Source organism: Natator depressus, chromosome 9, assembly GCF_965152275.1.
Source record: "Natator depressus isolate rNatDep1 chromosome 9, rNatDep2.hap1, whole genome shotgun sequence".
NCBI lineage: Eukaryota > Metazoa > Chordata > Testudines > Cheloniidae > Natator > Natator depressus.
In genome coordinates, this window is record NC_134242.1 from 7,043,489 (window position 1) to 7,063,800 (window position 20,312).

The 20,312-nt window shown below is 55.8% G+C and overlaps 1 protein-coding gene across 3 annotated transcripts in view; it reads left to right on the top strand.

Moving 5' to 3' along the window:
* Positions 1-13,856, top strand: part of DIS3L2 (DIS3 like 3'-5' exoribonuclease 2) — a 270,593-nt gene extending 256,737 nt beyond the window's left edge. For all 3 annotated transcript variants that reach the window (XM_074963408.1, XM_074963406.1, XM_074963407.1), the window contains 5 exons: positions 4,307-4,454; positions 4,897-5,027; positions 5,749-5,853; positions 7,586-7,687; positions 13,328-13,856. In XM_074963408.1, the coding sequence (XP_074819509.1) occupies positions 4,307-4,454; positions 4,897-5,027; positions 5,749-5,853; positions 7,586-7,687; positions 13,328-13,426 (585 nt within the window). In that variant the 3' untranslated portion in view covers positions 13,427-13,856. The remainder of the gene's footprint in view (positions 1-4,306; positions 4,455-4,896; positions 5,028-5,748; positions 5,854-7,585; positions 7,688-13,327) is intronic.
* The last annotated feature ends 6,456 nt before the right edge of the window (positions 13,857-20,312 follow it).

Sequence of the window (20,312 nt, forward strand, 5' to 3'; positions counted from 1 at the left end):
CAGGCCATTTGAAGCAAACTCCTCCCAGGAGACCTGCTGCCATGGAAGCTCCCTGGATCAGATTGGGCAGCTTTAAAGTGGAACCAGGAATTCAAGGCAGGATTGTTGAAATCTTGCAGCCAGCCGCCCCCTGTCTTATGGCTGGCTTTCCCCTTTCCTGTGGGGTAGAAGGAATGGGCTGTAGCTGGCTGCCCCCGGGACGGGGGATTCCCTCCAGTCTGCCATTCTCTGTGCCCGTTTTGCCGTGCCATTTTCCCGGTGTCCGTGATGCACCAGTCACACATTTACACTGGGCAGGGCAGGGAGCATGGCCCAGCTGTTCACACATACTGCCGGCCTGAACAAACCACCTGCACAGCGTCCTGGGGGCCACCTGCACTAGAAAAACCGGTACCTATATCGCGGCACCCGCGCTAACCCGTGAGCATTGAAAAGGGCCGGGTGGGGGCGCGGAACTGCAATGAGACAGGCTCTCGGCCTCCTAGTGTAGACCAGCTCCTTGGTTGGTCACCATCTGACGGAGAGGGAGTGGAGGAGATGGACTCCCTTCCCTGGCTCAGATAAGAAGAGCCGTGGGTAGCTGGGCAGGGGGCAGCGGGGGTGAGCGAGTCGTCCCCTGCAGCAGCTGCGCTGCCGATCATGGCAAAGGAACATCAGATGCTTGAGCTAGGTGCTGCTGGGAGCCCCCCGTCACCCATCTGACAGACTGATCCGCTCCCCTGACTCTTTAGCAGAGCACCCCACCTCTCCCCCTGACTCCACGGCTTGGATTAGGGTTTCCTCGCCAAGCAATGCACCAGGCCAGGGGTGACTCTTCCTGATTGCTCAAACCATGTCATTCCCCCCTTTTTCCACGAGAGGGCGCGCTAGGTCACCTTGCTAGCACTGCAGGGACTAGCGTGGGTGAGCAGCGAGCATGCAGGCATGGCCCTCCTGGTGCCCTGCCCTGCTGTTACTGCTCTGGCCAGGGGCGGGTGGGAATGCTACACTCACCAGTTGGGGGGAGAAATAGGGGGGCCTGGCCCTGAGACCTGTTGCTGTGTCCGGCTGAGCAAAACACGAGGCAAACTGCTACACAGAGAAAGCCATGAGTGCGTTTCAAAGCCCAGGGCCAGCTCCACCCACAGTGTAGATCTGTTCGGCTCCATGGAGCCACCAGCTGAGGACCTGGCCCGTACCACATGGCTGTGTGAAGCGAGAAGGGCTCACTGAGACTCCCCCAAGTTAGAGAGCAGAGAGCTCTGGTCCCCCCAAGTCCATTTCCCAGGGGCCAGGCCGGCTATTTCCCTGCAGTACAGGTCAGCGGACGTCCAGCCCACGGGGCGGGGCGAGGAGGGTTTGGGATGGCGAGGAAGAAAACGTGCAGTGGTGGAAATAGCCTGATGAGATCTTAACCCAGCAGGGAATTGAGGAACAACCAGAGGGGCCCCTGGACGATGGAGATACAAAAGGAGCACTTAAAGACGATAAAGTAATCACGGAGAAACTAAATGAATTCTTTGCTTCGGTCTTCACGGCTGAGGATGTTAGGGAGATTCCCAAACCTGGACGTCTTTTTTAGGTGACAAATCTGGGGAATTGTCACAGATTGAAGTGTCACTAGAGGAGGTTTTGGAATTAATTGTGAAACTTAACAGTACCAAGTCACTGGGACCAGATGGCATTCACCCAAGAGTTCTGAAAGAACTCAAATGTGAAATTGCGGAACTATTAACTATGGTTTGTAACCTGTCCTTTAAATCAGCGACTGTACCCAATGACTGGAAGATAGCTAACGTAACTCCAATATTTAAGAAGGGCTCTAGAGGTGATCCTGGCAATGACAGACTGGTAAGTCTAACTTCAGTACCGGGCAAATTAGTTGAAACAATAGTAAAGAATAAAATTGTCAGACACAAAGAAGAACATAAATTGTTGCACAAAAGTCAACATGGTTTCTGTAAAGGGAGATCATGTCTTACTAATCTATTAGAGTTCTTTGAGGGGGTCAACAAACATGTGGACAAGGGGGATCCAGTGGACATAGTGTACTTAGATTTCCAGAAAGCCTTTCACAAGGTCCCTCACCAAAGGCTCTTATGTAAACTAAATTGTCATGGGATAAGAGGGAAGATCCTTTCATGGATTGAGAACTGGTTAAAAGACAGGGAACAAAGGGTAGGAATAAATGGTAAATTTTCAGAATAGAGAGGGGTAACTAGTGGTGGTCCCCAAGGGTCAGTCCTAGGACCAATCCTATTCAACCTATTCATAAATGATCTGGAGAAAGGGGTAAACAGTGAGGTGGCAAAGTTTGCAGATGATACTAAACTGCTCAAGATAGTTAAGACCAAAGCAGACTGTGAAGAACTTCAAAAAGATCTCACCAAGCTAAGTGATTGGGCAACAAAATGGGAAATAAAATTTACTGTGGATAAATGTAAAGTAATGCACATTGGCAAAATGCACATTGGTAAAATACATCATATTGTAACCCCAACTATACATACAATATGATGGGGGCTAATTTAGCTACAACTAATCAGGAGAAAGATCTTGGAGTCATCGTGGATAGTTCTCTGAAGGTGTCCACGCAGTGTGCAGCAGCAGTCAAAAAGGCAAATGGGATCTTAGGAATCATTAAAAACGGGATAGAGAGTAAGACAGAGAATATCTTATTGCCCTTCTATCAGAGGTGAAAGTAAGCCGGTACGCCCGGGTACAGCATACCGGTAAGAGCCGGTGCGCCGTACCAGGACCGGCTTTCCGAGAGGGCAGTTTAAAGCCCTGGGGTAGCGGCGGCGGGGCTGCGGTGGGGATTTAAAGGGCCCCGGAGCTCCAACCGCTGCTTCCCCCTTTAAATCCCAGCCTGAGCCCTGCTGCCAAAGCCCTGGGGTAGCAGCAGTGGGGTCCAGCGGGCATGTAAAGGGCCGGGCTGGTAGCAGCGGCTGGAGCCCCGGGGCCCTTTAAATCCCCGATGGAGCCTGGCTGCCGCTACCCCAGGGCTCGGGCAGCAGGGCTCAGGTGGGGATTTAAAGGGCTCAGGCGGGGATTTAAAGAGCTCGAGGCTCCGGCAGCTGCTTCCACAGTGGAGCCCCAGGCCCTTTAAAGCTCTGCCAGAGCCCCAGGGTAGCGGTGGCAGCCAGGAGCCCCCAGGGCTCCTCAGTGATTTAAAGGGCTCAGGGCTCCGCTGCGGTAGCGGCAGCTGGAGCCCTGGGCCCTTTAAATCGCCCCTGAGCCCCAGGGCTCCCAGCCGCCTCTGCGGTTGGTAGCTCGGGGGTGATTTAAAGGGCCCCGGGCTCCCAGCCGCCACTACCGCAGCTGGAGCCCTTGCCCTTGGCCCCGGGGATTTAAGGCCCTGCCTCTTCCGGTTGAGGCCACGCCCCCTGCTCAGGACTCCAGCGTACCGGTAAGTCCTCTAACTTACTTTCACCCCTGCCTTCTATAAATCCATGGTACGCCCACATCTTGAATACTGCGTACAGATGTGGTCCCCTCATCTCAAAAAAGATACACTGGCATTAGAAAAGGTTCAGAAAAGGGCAACTAAAATGATTAGGGGTTTGGAATGGGTCCCATATGAGGAGAGATTAAAGAGGCTAGGACTTCTCAGCTTGGAAAAGAGGAGACTAAGGGGGGATATGATAGAGGTCTATAAAATCATGAGTGGTGCGGAGAAAGTGAATAAGGAAAAGTTATTTACTTGTTCCCATAATATAAGAACTAGGGGCCACCAAATGAAATTAATGGGCCGCAGGTTTAAAACAAATAAAAGGAAGTTCTTTTTCACTCAGCGCACAGTCAACCTGTGGAACTCCTTGCCTGAGGAGGTTGGGAAGGCTAGGACTATAACAGGGTTTAAAAGAGAACTGGATAAATTCATGGAGGTTAAGTCCATTAATAGCTATTAGCCAGGATGGGTAAGGAATGGTGTCCCTAGCCTCTGTTTGTCAGAGGGTGGAAATGGATGGCAGGAGAGAGATCGTTTGATCATTACCTGTTAGGTTCACTCCCTCTGGGGCACGTGGCATTGGCCACTGTCGGTAGACAGGATACTGGGCTGGATGGACCTTTGGTCTGACCCAGTATGGCCATTCTTATGTTCAGCAGAGCCAGGCCTGTGATGCACCCCTCGGGGAGTTCCTCCAGCTCCCCTGTCTAAACCGTCTCTGGGGCTCCCTGCGCTGTTGTGTAAAACGCTTCTGAGGCCTCTTCCACTCCCAGCACTGGGGTCCAGAGCATGGGGCTTTCCTTGCCCAAGCAGAGCACGCACAGGTTCCCCGCCCTCCTCTTGAGTCTCACCGGCCGGGGGGTTTTCCCTTCCCAGATGGCTCTTTACTTCTGCACTGGCGTCCTGGAAGACGAGACCCTCTTCCGCCACTACGCCCTGAACGTGCCACTCTACACCCACTTCACCTCGCCCATCCGCCGCTTTGCTGACATCCTTGTGCACCGGCTCCTCTCCGCCTCCCTCGGTAGGTGCCTGAAGGGGGCCGCCCGATCCGGGCTAGTGGAGTCACAGGCTGAGAGGCTGCTGCCTGGAGCCTCACGGCTGGGAAGGGAAGACACAGAGGAGGCGGCAGGATTCCTGGGTTCTGCTGTGGATTTGGACAGACCCTGTATGGGCGTGGACTGGTCACTCAGTCCCTGTGTCCCTGGCCCTTCTGCTCACTGCAGCTGTGTCTATAATTCTCCAGCCTCACTTGGACCGGGCCCCCACTCTCTTGTTCTTCAGCAGGCTGTGGGGATCTGGCCTCCTGTGTAGCAGGGCGGGGGGAGTGTAGCTACCTTGGCAGGCTCTGTACAGTGGGGATTCCAGTTGAAAGCTGCTCAGGGGTACTGGGGCACACCTCTGGGGAACGCCAGCCCCTTACCACCAGGGCGCTCACCAGTCGTCGTGGCTTGTTTCCCTCCCAGGCATGGGACGCCCAATCAGGATGAGAAAGGAGGCCATCCAGAAGCAAGCAGATCACTGCAACGACCGGAAAATGGCTTCCAAGAGGGTGCAGGAGCTCAGCGCCGACCTGTTCTTCGCCATCTTCGTCAGGGTGAGACCACAGCCACCGCTACGCTAAATGAGCTAGCGGGGCCTGGAGCTCTCCTTTTGGCCCTCAGGCATCGAGATGATTCCTTGGTTCCTTTTAGGGGCGGTCTCTGAAGAACACCCTGGCACTAAAAGCCCCCCGTCCTCACCTGTCAGGTGACCCTGTCCTATGGATCATGGCATGCTCTGGAGCCAGTCCGGCTGCTGCTAGCTCTGTAGGTGATCCCTGGCCTGAGCAGCCGTTGGCTCTCCTCCCTCTTGTGCCCCAGAAGGAGCAAGTGCTGCTTCTGGCTTCAGTTCTGCTGATGATTCTCCCTGTCATGTCCAACAGGGTCATGGGCCCTGAGGCCTCTTCCCTGGGGCAGCTGCTCAGAGTCCAAGCGGGGTATATGTAGGTGACTGTTTCCACAGCACTGGAGGGCTCAACAATCCCTCCCTTGACTGCTTGGACCCAGCTAGCTCTTAGGAGTGCTACAGTCTATGGGGTGTCCCAGCAGCTGGTGCCCCACAGGGCTGGCTGGCACCCCGGTCGGGACTGGGGAGAGGATCCGCTGCGCTCCATAGCGGCTGGGGAGAGTGAGCGTTACATCCCAGCAGAGGAGCAATTTACAAACTCCATGGGCGCTGCCCAGGTGGGCAGAGAGTTGTGGGACACTGGGGGACGGTCTCTAGGTGGGAGCCCTCCTTGGCGGTATCTCGCTCGTGACCGTGCTTTGTGTTGACAGGAGTGTGGCCCGCTGGAGTCAGAGGCAATGGTGATGGGCGTCCTGAACAAGGCCTTCGATGTCCTGGTGCTGAGTTTCGGAGTTCAGAAACGCATCTACTGTAACGTACGTGCCCTGGAGTGCCGGTTTCCCCCTTCGACTGGCCTTGCCGTTAATCCTCCCTACCTCACACCTGTGCTGCTCTGCTGGGTAGTAACAGCTGGAGTGCTGGTCAAGGCCCTTCTGTGTTCTCTAGCCGGGCTCAGAGCAGGTGCTAAGTCCCCGGTGGCAGTTCGACACTGGCACTGCCACCACCAGAGCTGCCCTGGGGCCAAGTGCAACTGGGGAAGACCACAAGGGAGGGGAGGGTGTCTTCACTGCACAGGGAGCCCAAGTGATGCAGGTTAGCCTTGCCTGGAGGCGAACATCCCCACGGATGATGCATCCCCCACTCTTTCTGCACTCGCCTGTGTGCGTCCGGGGGCACAGCCGGTGGTTCTTTGTGCTGAGACACTCTAGGATTCTTCCCAGTCAGGTGTGTCAATTGCTGGAGAACGGCTCTGTCCTTCACGGGGAATTGTGGGAAGTCACTGAAGGACTATCGGCTCTCAAGTGAGTCTGCCTGGATCCTCCCTGAAAAATGGGCGATTCCAGCCCGGGTTAAATCGGAGCCTGGGTTCTTACCGGTCCCCCCAGACAGGTCAGTTCGCCTGGGCTTAATTCACCTCCAAACCTAGGTCAGAGGGGTTTGTGTGAGGGGCAGGTAAGCACCTGGGTTAACTGCGCAGTGAAGACAGACCCTAAAGAGCAGTGTAGATAAGGCCTCAGAGGACTTCCCTACCCACTGTAGATAAGGCTGCAGAGGACTTCCCTGCCCAGCCGAGCTACTTCTGCATAGTCACACTAATAACTAACGCCACGCAGATGAGCCCGCCATGCTAGGGCAGAGTTAAGGATGGGGGGCAGTGGGAGTTGCTGGGGGACAGCCAGCGTTTGACTGGGTGTTCGCTCTAAGAGGTTTAACACCATTTCAACCGTAACAGTCTTGTCACAAAATAGTGTGAGATGGACTGTAACTTTTGACGTACTCTAGTGCCACCAAACAAGACCTCGACGGGAGGCTCGCCTCACACTGCTAGTCTCCTGCAGCTCTGTCTGGGGGTTTCCCATAGACACCCCCAAAGCCCCCATGCAGGACAAGAGCAGAAGCAAAGGAAACCAGAAGGGTCCGTAGTGCATTCGCTTTTATTAAAAGACGTGATTTCGTGTTTTCCAGCTCCTCTGCTTTGCGGTTGTGCGTGCCAGAAGTGGGTAACGATTCACTAGGAATTGTGACATGAAACCAGGGCTTGGGGCCCAGAGGTCAGGTTGGGGCTGAAATGGGGAAGCAGTTGGTTTTAACTGCATTTGATCACATCATAAATCTGAGACCATTTGGAAATGGTTTGCTGTAGTCTAGACCACTCTATTGCTGACCACGGCATCTTGACCTGGAATGTACAGTGTGAAATGTGGCCTGTGGGTGGGTGTATTGCAGCAGTACTTCATTTCCACCGGCATCTCGGGAACCGTGGGCTGGCTCCTTCCTCCTGGGAGGTTACAGAGCTGGGGGTGCTTTACACAGGGCACTGGACAAAAAGAACTTGGCAGTCATTTACACGCTGGGGGGAGAAGGTAAGCAGCATTGCTCAGCCAGTAGTGTCTTGCTAAGCAGGGTCCAATGAAGCCAGCTAAGCTAGTAGCAGGATTGTGGGAGCAGCCAGATTCCTTGCCCGTCAGCGGAGGGGACAGAATTCCTGGGGTTCCAGCACCGCTCCTGGAAGCCAGCGCTTTCCCCAACGTGCTGTCTGTTCTGCAGGCTCTGCCACTGACGGGATTCCGCTTTGAGAACGTGGGGAAGAAGCCTGAACTAACTCTCCTGTGGGAGCCGGAGACCCCAGAGCAGGAAGCTGCCCCCCAGGTAAAGCCCACACCAGTGGCTCCGTGCATCAGTGGCTTTGGAGCGCAACTGAACTGCACAGCCCTTGTCTGCCGATCAGTCCCTCTGCACTCCCCTCTGACCAGGATCTCTGGCCTTGTCCAGAGTGGGAGTCAAAGGGGTGATGTTAGCTTGTGCTAGCTACGGCTAGTGTGGACAAGTCTAGACTTCAGACTGGGCTCAGGGCCAGATTTCCAGGGAGGCACAGTAGGCCCGTGGCTGGGGTGCCGGTGTTCTAGGGGCCTCTTACCTCTCTAAAATGTGCAACTTGAAAGTCAGCTGCAGGGGGGGGACTGAAGATGCTGCGCCTTGGGGCGTGTAAGGTGTAAATCCGGCCCTGGCTGGGCTCTGGTTTCTCATGGTCCCTGTCACGCAACTGACTCCCGGAGGCCTGGCCCCCAGCCCACTGCTCTAGTCACTGCAGCAGATGGTGTTTCTGCAAGCTCCTGGCCTTCTGGCCTCCATTAGGTGTGCTGCTCCCGAAGGCTGCATCCTCCGTTGCATCCCTGTGTTCTGGCTTCTGTTTCCCCAAATGGCCACCCTCTTCTCTGGTTCACTCCCATTACTGCCGGGCTTTCTAGCCGCTCTGCCTCCATAGGTGCTCGTGCTGGGGGGGCTGCCGTACCGGTTGGCTTGAGCTGGTTTCCATTACATACAGGGTTGGGTTTACAGTTTGGTTCAATGGCTCAGCACTCCCACTATACAAAGTGTTCCATTACCCTGGCCTGCCTCCCTTTGGGTCCTGTGCCCTCCCTGCTGTGTGCCATGCCTCCTGCTTCTGTGGCCTCTGCAAATGTAATTAATGTGCTGTTTACTGCCCTCTTCTAGATCGTTAATTAAGATGTTAAGCAAGATCAGGTCTGTCTGTGCCTCTGGCTAGACGCCTTCCCCACCTCATTGCTCTGGCCTTTATCATTCCCCTTCTGCATGACTTTTCAGTCAGGTTTCAGCCCATGTGGCAGGCAGTGCTCAGATCCAATTAGAAGGAATTTTTCAAGTCCGATTTCCCCAGACATGGTGTTAATGCTTTAATAGAGTAGAGAAATCTGTCTCCTGTGTCCCCATCAGCTATTAACGCAGTAACTCAATCAAGGGGATTGATTGCATTTGTCTGGCTTGATTAAGTGCTACCTTGATGCCAAACAAAAGTTGGCAACACTTTAAAATAATGGTCTAGTTGATTGCCTTGAAATTCCCGGGGATGAATCCCAATCCCCTGGCTGAGGCTTGGTCTGCACTTAAAGGGGTGTGAAAAATCCACACACACACCCAGCACCAGAGCTCTGCAAACCTAACCCCCGGTGGAGACCCAGCTCTGTTGACAGACGAATGCTTCTGTCAATTTAGCTACCATTTTGGGGAGGTCGTGTTCCTACCCCCCTTCCATCGGTGTAGGCTCTGTCTACGCCATGGGGTTACACGGGCCTGGATCCTGCGGCGTAGCTATGCCAGGATAGCCTCCGTGGCATGGGCACACCATGAGAGTAAGCTGCTGCAGGCTGTCCCAGGGCAGCGCGCTCCCTTTAAAGCTGAACCTTCCATGCTAAGCTGACTTGGCTGGGGAAGTCCCCTGGAACCCACCCTGCATGGCCCCAATTCATCCTGTAGTACAGGAGCTGGGATCACTTACACACTTGCAGGGAGCAGCATGAAAAATGACTGCCCAGCCCGAGCAGAGCCCAGCCCCGGGGCTAATCATTTCTGGAAAGTAAACACTGAGCCATGGAGGGAACTCCTCCATGAATCTTCCCCCGCCTCCTAAGCAAACACTGGAGCCCGCTTCCAAGTCAAGAGATCCCTGTGTCAATAAATCTCTAACCCCTTGAACTGCTGCAGCCCTCCCAGAGCTTTGCTGAAGCAGCAAGAAGCAATATCACCCTGACATATAGTTGCACCCTCCTTGAGCACAGACTCTTCTCCTCGTCACGCCCTGGCGTTAGCCTGCCGGGCCAGGCAGCACCACCCCCTCAGCCAGGCTCTGTACAATGGGAGGGGCCCCTTGCGCCTTTGCAAGGCTTGGCGGCTGCCTCTTGGTTTGGCTGAGCCCAACCGGGGAGGGAGAACATCTGTAAAGACTGTTTGCAAAATAGGTTAAATGTGCAGAGGCTGCTGGGCTGAGGAGTTCCTGCCGCCCGGCCCCGTCTCTGGTGCTGATGGGGGAGCCGGACTCCTGGGGGGCGTTCCAGCAGCCCCTTCCCCCTCCACTGTGTAACTTTGGTAACAGCAGCAAGACTAAGGGGTGAATCACCCTATACCAGCCTCCTGGGACCATCCCTCCTTTGGCCAGGCGCTCTGATGTGACCACGGCGTTTCATTTCCAGTGCAGTCCCTGGGATCTGAATGCACTAAAGAGCGGCGTAGCCACGGCTGCACCGGTGGCCGGACAGGTCGGCTGCCCCGAGTACAATCCTGTCTGAAACACTTGGTGCAGCTGGGGGGCAGCCAGCCTGTGCCCCCGCCCTGGCTTTCCGGCTGGTTTTAGGGCTCCAGCTCAATGAAAGGTAGTGCGGCTGTGTCTTCCCCAGAGGGAAATCACAGCTGCAGTGTAGGCTGGCCAGCGTAGCAGTAGTGTGGCAGGGCATCTCCCCTGGCACTCACTGCAGGCCAGTTTGATACACTGGAGTCCAAATCAGACGTGGCCTCTTCCACATGATTGATTTTGAGCAGCAAACAGAATCAGCCGGGAAGATTTGGATAAGTTTGCCCACTCGCAAGTGCAGGGAGAGAGGCTGGAATGGCTCATAGGGGCGCGGAGTAAAGCTAATGGGCTGGTTCTCCCCTCTCATTATGGGACTGAGCAGGTGCTCTGAACAGGCTCAGGGCCTGTCGTGCTGGGGGAATGCAGGCACAGTCTGGGAGAGAGTCCTGGCCCCAGAGAGCTCATCAGCTGTGACCTCCCCAGAGTGAGAAGCGATCAGGCTTAGTGGGGTTGTGCACAGAAGGCTTGAGGCTAAGGTCGAAACCGTGGAATTCCCGATAATATAGCTGGGGTTGTTTTCTTGGGGAACCTCTTATTAGATTCTGTAGGTAAAACTGATCCTCTGCAGATGAAAATAAAGTTCCATCTTTCACGTAGGGTCTGTCTACACTGCAGACCAAGGTGCGTTCTTAACTCCCATTAGCGAACTGGGGCCAAAGTAGCAGTGAAGAGACAACGACCCAGGGAAGCAGCTCAAGTTGAAGCCCGTAGGGGAATCCGGGTTTGAATTCGAGCTGTTAACCCGTGTGAAGCTGAGTTGCCATGTCCTCAGGAATCCTGGAACCCGAGTGGCTAACCCGGGTTAAGAACACACCTGTTATTCTCCATGTAGCCATACCCTAACTCTCCAGTCGCTCCCTCCCTGCCTAGCCAGGGCCTTTGCTGCTGGAACTGTTGTCGTTTGGCGATTTGCTGGCGTGTGAACAAGTTACGGTCTGCCGTAGAACAGTGAACGTGAGATCCTGCAAGTGGTGCTGGCTCTAGTGTTCAGCTGAAATCGCTGGAGCTATTCCCAGCAGCGAGCCTTCCGCCTGGGCGTGCTTGCGGGGCTGGGCTCAGCTAGGCTGCTGCTGTCAGGCGGCTCAGCTCCATTGAAATAGCTGAAGTCGATAAAACTATGACGCTGGCAGACGCCCAGTGAGGATCACCAGTGTCACGGAGTCCCCGGGCGCTGCTCTGGGACTGCTCCCTACGCAGCCAGGCAGGACGCTGGGGAAGTCTCCTCTCTGGGAGCAGCCTGTCTGCAGGGCACACAGCTCACCCGGCTCCACCTTCCTGGGTCTGACCTCGGAGCATTCAGCATCCTCTGCCCCTCCGTGCACTTCCCACAGTGAGTCCGCTCAGGCGGGGTCCTGGGGAAGCCAGAGGGTCCTGCCCCCCAACTCCGCAGTCAGACGTGACTCTCAGCCAGCCAGTAAAACAGAAGGTTTATTAGACAACAGGAACATGGTCTAAACCAGAGCTTGTAGGTGCAGAGAACAGGACCCCTCAGTTGGTTCCATTTTGGGGGGCAGGGAGCCAGACAACCACGTCTGCCCTTCACTCCATGTCCCCAGCCAGCCCCAAACTGCCTCCCCCTCCAGCCCCTCCTGCTCTGGGCTTTGTTCCTTTCCCAGGCCAGGAGGTCACCGGATTTCTTTAGCTCTCACCTTGCAGGGGGGAAGGGCCCAGGCCATCAGTTGCCAGGAAACAGGGTGTCGGCCATTCTCTGTGTCCAGACCCCTGCACACACCTGCCCTCTAGGGCTCTGCAACGATCATACACTCTTATCCCACCACCTAGACACTTAAGAACTGCCTAGGGGAAACTGAGGCACCCCCACAATATTCACAGGAAACATTAAGAATTGGCTAAAAGAGGAGGGCAGGTTGCTCTGCATGGCTGAATCGAAGGGATTGATTGTCCAGGGTCTATATTTCCTTCTGTAACTAGTACAGTCAGTTCCATTCTGTAGCCTGCTCTGATATGCTGAAATGTATGAGCCGGCGTTTTCTTATTAAGGGAACGTTTCAAAAATCCCCAGGGTATTTACGGGAATTATTTCTCTTCACCTTTGGTTCAAGTACACATTAATTAATAATGAAGTAATTATCTGTATTACAGTAGCCCTATCAGGCCCCAACTTAGATCAGGGCCCCATTGTGCTAAGCCCTGACCAGGCCCATAGTAAGAGACAGACCATGCCCCAGATGCTGGAGAGCTTCCAGTTGAAATAGAGCAGACAGACACTGGCTGGGAGAAAAGAAAAGTTGTTCCCATTTCACAGATGGGGAATTTAGGCACTAAGAGATTGACACTTGGCCAAGGTCACACGGGGGGTCTGGCAGAGTAGGGGTGAGAACCCTGAACCCCACACAAGTCCCATAACTCCCAGGGCCAGGGTTCTCTTTTCTGATTGCCGTCATCCTGCAGGCTTCTGAATCTCCAGGTTCATTTCAACTGGTAAAAATGACCCATGGTGGCTGTTAGATAAGTGTGGTCCCTAGGCCCCAGGCGTGCAGACCGTCCTGCTGGCTAAGGCTCCGGGGCAGACGCACCAGTGCTGATGCTAACGAAGGGGCAGCAGGCTCTGACTGGGCAGCTGTTAGTCAGAGAGTGACGCCAGATTACACCCTGGTGTGGGGATGAACAAAGCAACCTGGGTCAGGCTCCTTGGCTGGGAAGGCCCCGTCATGTGTCAGTGTGTTTCCAGTCTAGCTGAGTTCTCATCGCACCGTGTTCCCAGGGGGGCACTCAGCTTGTGGGGTACGTGTCCATGAGCTGGCTGACTTAGTGCCTGTTATCCAAATCGCAGCAGCAAGGAATTAGCCGCAGCTTCAGGTTTCAAAGGCACCAAACCACCCGTGTCCTGTATCAGCAATTCCTCCCGGTCCTTCTGCATCCTCCCTGCGAGATAGCAGATGCCCCAGCCTGCCATGCCGGGGGACCTGGAGCCTCCGCAGGCCACACTTCCCTGTTAAAGCTGAGCTTTCCCAGGCGTCTTCTCCAGCCCCTCAGGCTCCCAGCAGGTTGTCAGTGCGGGTAAATGGTTGGGTAAATGCGGGCAGCGTGGCCGGCCCCTGGAGCAGAAGCAGCCCTAGACTAACTCGTTGTTGGAAGCCTGCTAACCCGGGGGCCCCTTTGTCTTTTCTCCCTGGCCAAAGGTAATCACCATCTTCACCTTGGTGGAGGTCGTCCTGACGTCTGACAGCGGCCCCCTGAAGTACAGCGCCGTGCTCAAGAGACCGGGCCAGGAGAAGTGAGCGCTCCGGGCTCCATCGCTTGCCTCGTGACCGCCGCCCCACCATGCCGCCAGACTCCTTTGGACCACCCAGGCCTCGCACTGCTCTACCCTAGCTCCACGGGGGTGGGGAGGGAACTTTTTAAATGAATTCCGTTTTACTTCCGGTTTGGATTTTAACCTGGGGGGTGGGGGGAGCTTGGGTCTTTCCTGGCTGAGATCGTTGAAGCTGCAGGAACATGAATGCTGTTTCTAAAACATTTTTTAGCATTGTATTTTTTTTAGCCTTTTTTTTTTTTTAATGCTGCTGACCGCCACACCCCTGCCACCCGAGCCGTCCTCTCGGAGAGGGTGCTGCTGTCCCTGGTGCTTTGGGCCGCTCTGGACGTGGGAGAACCAGGGGGCCACCAACAGGTTTCTTGCTGAATTCTGCATCCCGTAATAAAGATCTGGTCGGCGATGGAATGTGTGTGGCGTTTATTTTGTCTCCTTCAGATTCCAAGGGCGGGAATCCTGGGCAATCGTCTTCCCGGCAGGCTCGGGCTTTTCTGCGCTTGCTGTTTCTCAGCACATTGTGAAATTCAAGATCATGCAGCAGCTACATCATCTGCGTTTCCCGCTCCGGCGGTACTTGCACAACAGAAGAGTGGGGGGATGAAGGATGTTTGCTCTTGGCTATCGCAGTCGGTTTGCTAATCTTTCGGTCTGCATGTTTAACAGGAGCCTGTGGCTTTCTGAACCAGCTGCTCACCCTATGCTCCAGGATAATCCTCTGCCCAGGGATGCCTGGGACGCTCCTGCTGGAGATGATGCTGTTTCCTGGGGTCAGGGTCAATGCAAAGGAGCCTGGGGAAAAGCTGCACAGGTGGAGAGGACCTGTCTGTGTCAAATTCAGCAGGCACTCAGAGGCCCCACCCGGATCCTTTTGGGATATTGAGAAAGGAAATGCAGGCCCCGTCCCTCCTCCTCCTCCTCTTCCCTTCCCCTTCAGCCATCCTACTATGGACAGCAGAAGTGCCAGCCCGCTTCCAGACTGCCCGGTGCCTCTGCTCTCCAGAGCCCATCTTGCAGTGACCTCCTTGCCATGATCCCCACGTCCTCTGGCCTTGCCCTGCTTTGACTCATCCCAGCCAGCCTTGCTAAGCTCCTATCACTGCGCTGGGCATTTCAGCTGCTGTTAAACTCCCACGTGAGTCACCGCTCTGCAAGCGCACTCCAGCGAGCGCTGACCAAGCCCTGGCACAAGTCACGGCCAGGCATGCTACAGGGAGCGGAGTGGGAGGGGAAGGGAGGAGGTATGCACAGAAGATTTAAGCCATTAATCATCTGGCATAGACCAAAGTCATCACACTAAAGAAAACCAGCAGGCCCCAACTCCCTCCAATCATGAGTGTCTCCATCTCGGAAAGCACAGAGATTGCTGAGCGCTGTCACCCCTGCAGCATTCGGCAGGGGGCCTGGGCACCAGCTTCCCGGGCCTTGTCCAGAGTGGGAGTCAAAGGGGTGATGTTAGCTTGTGCTAGCTACGGCTAGTGTGGACAAGTCTAGACTTCAGACTAAACTGGTCAAGCTAAAACCCCTGTCTTGGTTAGCTTGTGTTAAAGGTAGTGGCTGTGTAACAACAGACTTCTCCTCGTGCTAGTTACCGCATTGTGACAGCGCCCCTTCACCCTAGTCTAGGCAAGGCCTGCCTGTCATGGGTGGAAGGAGCCTGGCCCAGACTGGCCTTCTAGAGCAGTTACTGCTTCAGTTCAAAGCGGGAGCAGTCAATGGAGCCCTGTGTGGTTTAGGCCCCAGTTCTCTCAGACCCATCTGACCCCTTGGTCTTCATAACGTGGTCCTCTCGCTGCTCTGATGGGCAGGACAATAGTTAACGCCGTTGACATGGTGTCCCTGAGCACCTCGGTCAACCGCGCCTCTGAATGATCCTGCCCTTTTGTAAAGCCCTTGGAGATCAGCTGATGAAAAGCACCAGGTGAACACTCGATTCGCTCCTTGCAGGGAGTGGCGGGCAGCTGGCGCCTGGTTTCCCATTCTCTGCCGCTTGAGCAGATCCCAGTCCCAAGGTTCCCTTCCCAGCCATAAAGGGCGAGGAGCTGAGATTCTCAAGAGCAAGACAGCAGCCTCAGAAAGATGTGCGGCCTGACAACCCCCCCCCCCCAGATTGACCCTGGGCTCTGCCCTTCCCTCGGGGACCTGTTCCGGAGACTTCGTAGGTCTCGGCCGTTGGGAAATATTTCCAGCCATTGAGCTGAGATTCCCCATTGCAGAATTCCCTTGGCTGATACCTCCTGTCCTAGTCCAGCCCCCCTGCAGTGTTTTCAAGCTGTCCTTGCCCCATAGCGCTTGCTGCAGCTGTGTATATAGACAGATCTTCCTGCTGCCCAAGGGGATCCCACACTCGCTTTTTTTGTTGTTGCAAAGCCAGCTCCTTCCTGACGTCACTTGCTGCCCACATTAGCCCAGGTCTCCTCCACCACGCAGCAGGATGAGATCGCTTTCCTTCAGCCCTACTGCAGCGGCGTTTGTCCCACTTGACCCTCGTTTTATTCCCTGCTGAGCGTGGGGCCCTGCCAGCCCCTCGCGGCTCCTGGGGTTGCCTAGAGAGGTGGGAGAGGCAGCAAAGTGGCAGCCGGGTCCTGCCCGTTCGTCGACCTACAGGACGTGCTCCAGTGGGCGCAGAGGTGTTTCCTGGCAGCAAGCAGCGTCCTGGTGTGGGCATGTTGGCTAAGCTAGCGTAGTAAACACACACCACCTTTCCTAGTGAGAACTGAGGGGGGATGTGTATTTAAAGCGCAATCACTCTTCCTGACAACTCCATGTATAGACACGCTTAAAATCCAGAGTCAAAGTGCCTCCTTCCAGTTTAGCGTAATCCCCTCGCAGTCCACTGTTAGGACAGACAGCTGTTAGCAGTACGCCTAGTCTGATGGGAAAGCAGAATCTGCAGCAGTCTGTCCCCATGGACATGGTGGTGCTAGTCCCAATTCACCATCACAGCTTCCCAGAAGGATCCAGGGGGCCGAGAGCGCGGGCACGGCAAGGGGAGGTCTTTGTTTCGAGCCTAATGTGTTTGAGAAGCAGAAGTGCCAAAGGAGCTAGAATTGAAATCAGTTTAACTCCACGGGCCGGCTCTCCCTACCCTTCCCGCTTCGAGAGGCCCCTGTTAAAGTCGAACGTGCACTATAGAAAAGGTGGATGGTTTCATTCATGAAATTTTTCTTGCACTTTCCCCAGTGGCTTTTTTTCCTTGACACCGATATGTTCTTTAGAACATGATTTACTGTCGTTCTGTCAACCTGAGGGCTAAAGATCCCCCTGGGAAAACACTGATTGCTTGTAGCAAATCTATTTTAAGTCCATCTGTTTGCTGAACTTGTCCTGGCCTTGAACAGTAGCATTGCAGCCTTGAGCCTCATCAGTCCATAACAGGGTGTGGGTTAGAGGTTAGGAGCCAGGAGGGCATCTGTTAACCCAGAAAGAAGCTAAGGCCAGTTTTAGATGTCTGTACAGAGACAATGAGACAAAAGTGCAAAGGCAATAAATTCTCCACTAAAACTGTTCTCTGCAGCTCGACTCCCGAGAGCCTTCAAAGCCCGCGTTGCTTTGATTGGGAATGCGCTAGCCGGCTTTCTTTTGTACACACTTTAAAACCCCTGGGTGCTGAGCAAATGTGAGTTAAATGCAATAAACGTTGATGGAGAGCATGACCTCCAAACCGAGACAGTGTTTCCAAACCGTAACACTGATTGCCTGGCTCTCGCAGCTGTCACAAATTGTGCGGATCAGTTAGGAGCGAGGTGAGCAGGAGCCCAGCTTGCAGACAGCATCTTATCTGCTTGAAAAATGTGGCTCCAGCATGTAGATGGCTGACCCCCAGGGCCATGTGCGTGGGGACATGCAGCGTAGTGAGAAACCTTCTTGCAAAGCCAGCCTGAGCCGCGTTTGTAACCGGTTAGTGGTTGGTCAGCGGGCAGTATCCTCTGTCCCCGCACACAGCAAAGTCCCACGGGCCCGGTCTATGCAGGAATGGTTCCTCGGGCTGTGTTTTTCCGTGGGAAGGACACCAAAGGAGCACAGCCCCCTGGGTCTGAGTCGGCCGTAGCTACTTCCGGTGCGATTCATTGCAGCTCTGCGCTTCTCCTAAATAACGGCCCAGCACCCTGGGCGGATACCCCACGGAGCAATGCTCTGCTGCCAAACTTGGTGCATTCTGGGATTTTTCTTGTGGGACCCCTCCCCGAACTGACTGGAATTCTGGGACTTGTGTCAGGCTAAGAAATTCCCATAATGCCTTTCCTGCGTTGCCATCATTCCACTGGCTTTGACATGGCAGTGGGTCATGTCGTGAGAGCTCCTCTTCTCCTGCATTTGCTCCAATAGCTGCTCGTAGATCTTTGCATTCGGGGGACTCCTGTTAAAACAGGACAGGCCGTGCTTTTGTCCCAGGGCAAGGGACTCCAGGACCTCCGGAGGGACTAGGCAGAAGCATATGGCTGCTATAATGGTGTCTGGTATGTGAATTTGACATCAGCTGGCACCGCAAAGGGGCGCACCTAGGTGTGTGCCAGCATTTAACCAGGGAGGTGACACCTGGTCAAGATGACCCCAGAGTAGTAGAGGGCATGAGCCCGGTCTGGTGTGAAGCAGTGCAGTGTGGGATAGCAGCGGGAGGACTGCCTGGCGTGGAACAGTTGATTTGTGTCCACATGAACCTTATCCCGGGATAACTCATTCTGGAGTAGTTATGCTACTTCCAAAGTGGATTAATTCAAGTGGGTTAAGATGCCAAATATGCTGGGAAAAGAACGTGTGTGCGGACACAAGACCCTTTATACCGAAAAGAACTAAAGCGATATAAGAAACCAACTTTCTAGTGTAGACAGGCCCTTAGACAGTCAGGCTGCAACAGTTGTGGGGGCCGGCCCAAGGCTGGGGTTGGTGCCTTCCAGGACCTGGTTCTGCCCTCTGGATATAACCTCCTCAGCCCCAGCGTGGCCGGTCCTTCCTCTAACTCCACACGGAGTGGCCTGCCCCGGGGCGCTGCTCTCTGTCCTCGGGGCGCCCAATCCCCTGCTGAGGCAGGGTGGGAGAGTGGCCCACGTTTTCCCAGCGTGCCCCAACGCAGGTAGGCAGGATGGTGGGTGTGGCCGGGTAAACCCAGCTCCCCAGTGCTAGTGGGGCAGTGTGGCTGCACCTCACGGCGCCTGCGGGACCCGGGTCCCCGAGCGTGTGGCGCCCCGGCCCTAGGCAGGGCGGGTCCTTGCAGGGGACTGGCCTGCGCTGGGGAATGCCGCTGAGTCTGAACGCGGCAGCCAGCGATGGTGTCGGCTGCTGTGATGCCGAGCCGGGTTCAGACACCAGCCTAGAGCAGGGGCGCCGCGCCCAGCCTCCTCCCAGCGACCTGGCGTTCGGGCCCCAAGCTGGGGCGTTACTTGTGGCTGGCCAGCACCATGCAGGACGGGCCTCTCCCCCTCTGTGCTGCCCGCTCCTCCGTGCGCCGCGTCCCGTCTGGTCTGACGACGCTGACGGCCCCGCGGTGCAGCCCAGGCCCTGGAAGTGCAAGAGGCTGGTGAGCAGGAACGGGCGTGTGGACGCTGGGCGCCTGTCCCCAGCCGCAGCATTTCCACCATCCAACACACCAGCAGCCAGGTGGGCCCTGCCCGCTCCCCAGCGCTGAGAGATGCACACGGGTCTCGCACTGCTGCAGGGACGAGCCAGACGCTCAAGGGAGGAGAGGCTCTATCAAGAGCTTCGAGCCTAGAACATGCCGTCCGTGCCCAGAGCGCCAACCCCGGCGCTGCAGTGAGACGGGGAGACTGGGCAGAGCCAGCTGTGTCCTGGCCTGCTCAGAGAACCCACCAGGAGCCCGGTGCTCTTCCCACCTCCCGTTGATTGGCGGGCCAAGGGCTTTGCCTTCGGAGCCGGCTTCCCCTTCCCTCCCTAGGGACTTGCTCAGATTCAGCAGCAGAAGGACGCGGGGTAGGTCTACGCGGCGCTAATAAAACCCCGGCACCGAGTCGCAGAGCCGGGTCGGCTGACTCAGGCTCCGGCTCCGGGGCTGAACATCCCAGTGGAGACGTTCCGGCTCGCGCTGGAGCCTGGGCTCTGAGACCTGCCCCCATGCCAACAATTTTAGAGCCCTGCCTGAGCCTCAGCCAGCCGATCCGGGCCAGCCGTGCCGTGCCTGTACCGGTGGGTCTGTCCTGCGCCTGCCTGTGGTGTCCATGGGGCGGCCATGGGGGCGGCCGTCAGAGTATTTCCCGAGGAGGCCGAGCTCAGGACGCTTGCACCGGTCCCTTGCCGTGTCCTCGGCCATTTTTTCAGCCCCGCTTTCCTGACTTTTCAAGGTCGTTTGTCTCTCCCTAGGGAAACGCGGCCAAGCCCGATTCTTCCAGCTCCCTGGCGCTGCGAGCCCTGCGTGGGGTCTGAACGGCAGCACCTTTGCCCTTGTCTGTCGCCTCCCGCTCCCGGCTCGCCCGGGGCTGGGCCGCTGGACCTGGGAAATGAATGGAGGGAGGGAGCTGTCTGGACAACGGGGATCCACGAGGCACGATGTCACGGAGTGCCAAGGCGTGGCAGGGCGTAAGAGCGGCCACACGGGGGCAGCCCAATGGTCCATCCAGCCCCAGGGCCTGTCTTCCGACAGTGGCCGGTGCTGGGTGCTTCAGAGGGACTGAACAGAACGGGACAATAATCGAGTGATCCATCCCCTGTTATTCACTCCCAGCTTCCTGCAGTCAGAGGTTTAGGGGCACCCGGAGCATGGGGTTGCCTCCCTGACCATCTTGGCTAATAGCCATTGGCGGACCTGCTCTCCATGAATTACCTAATTCCCGTCAGTGGCAGACACAGGGCTAGAACCTAGACTGACCCCTCCAGGCCGATTGCTCTGGCTTGGCTTTGCC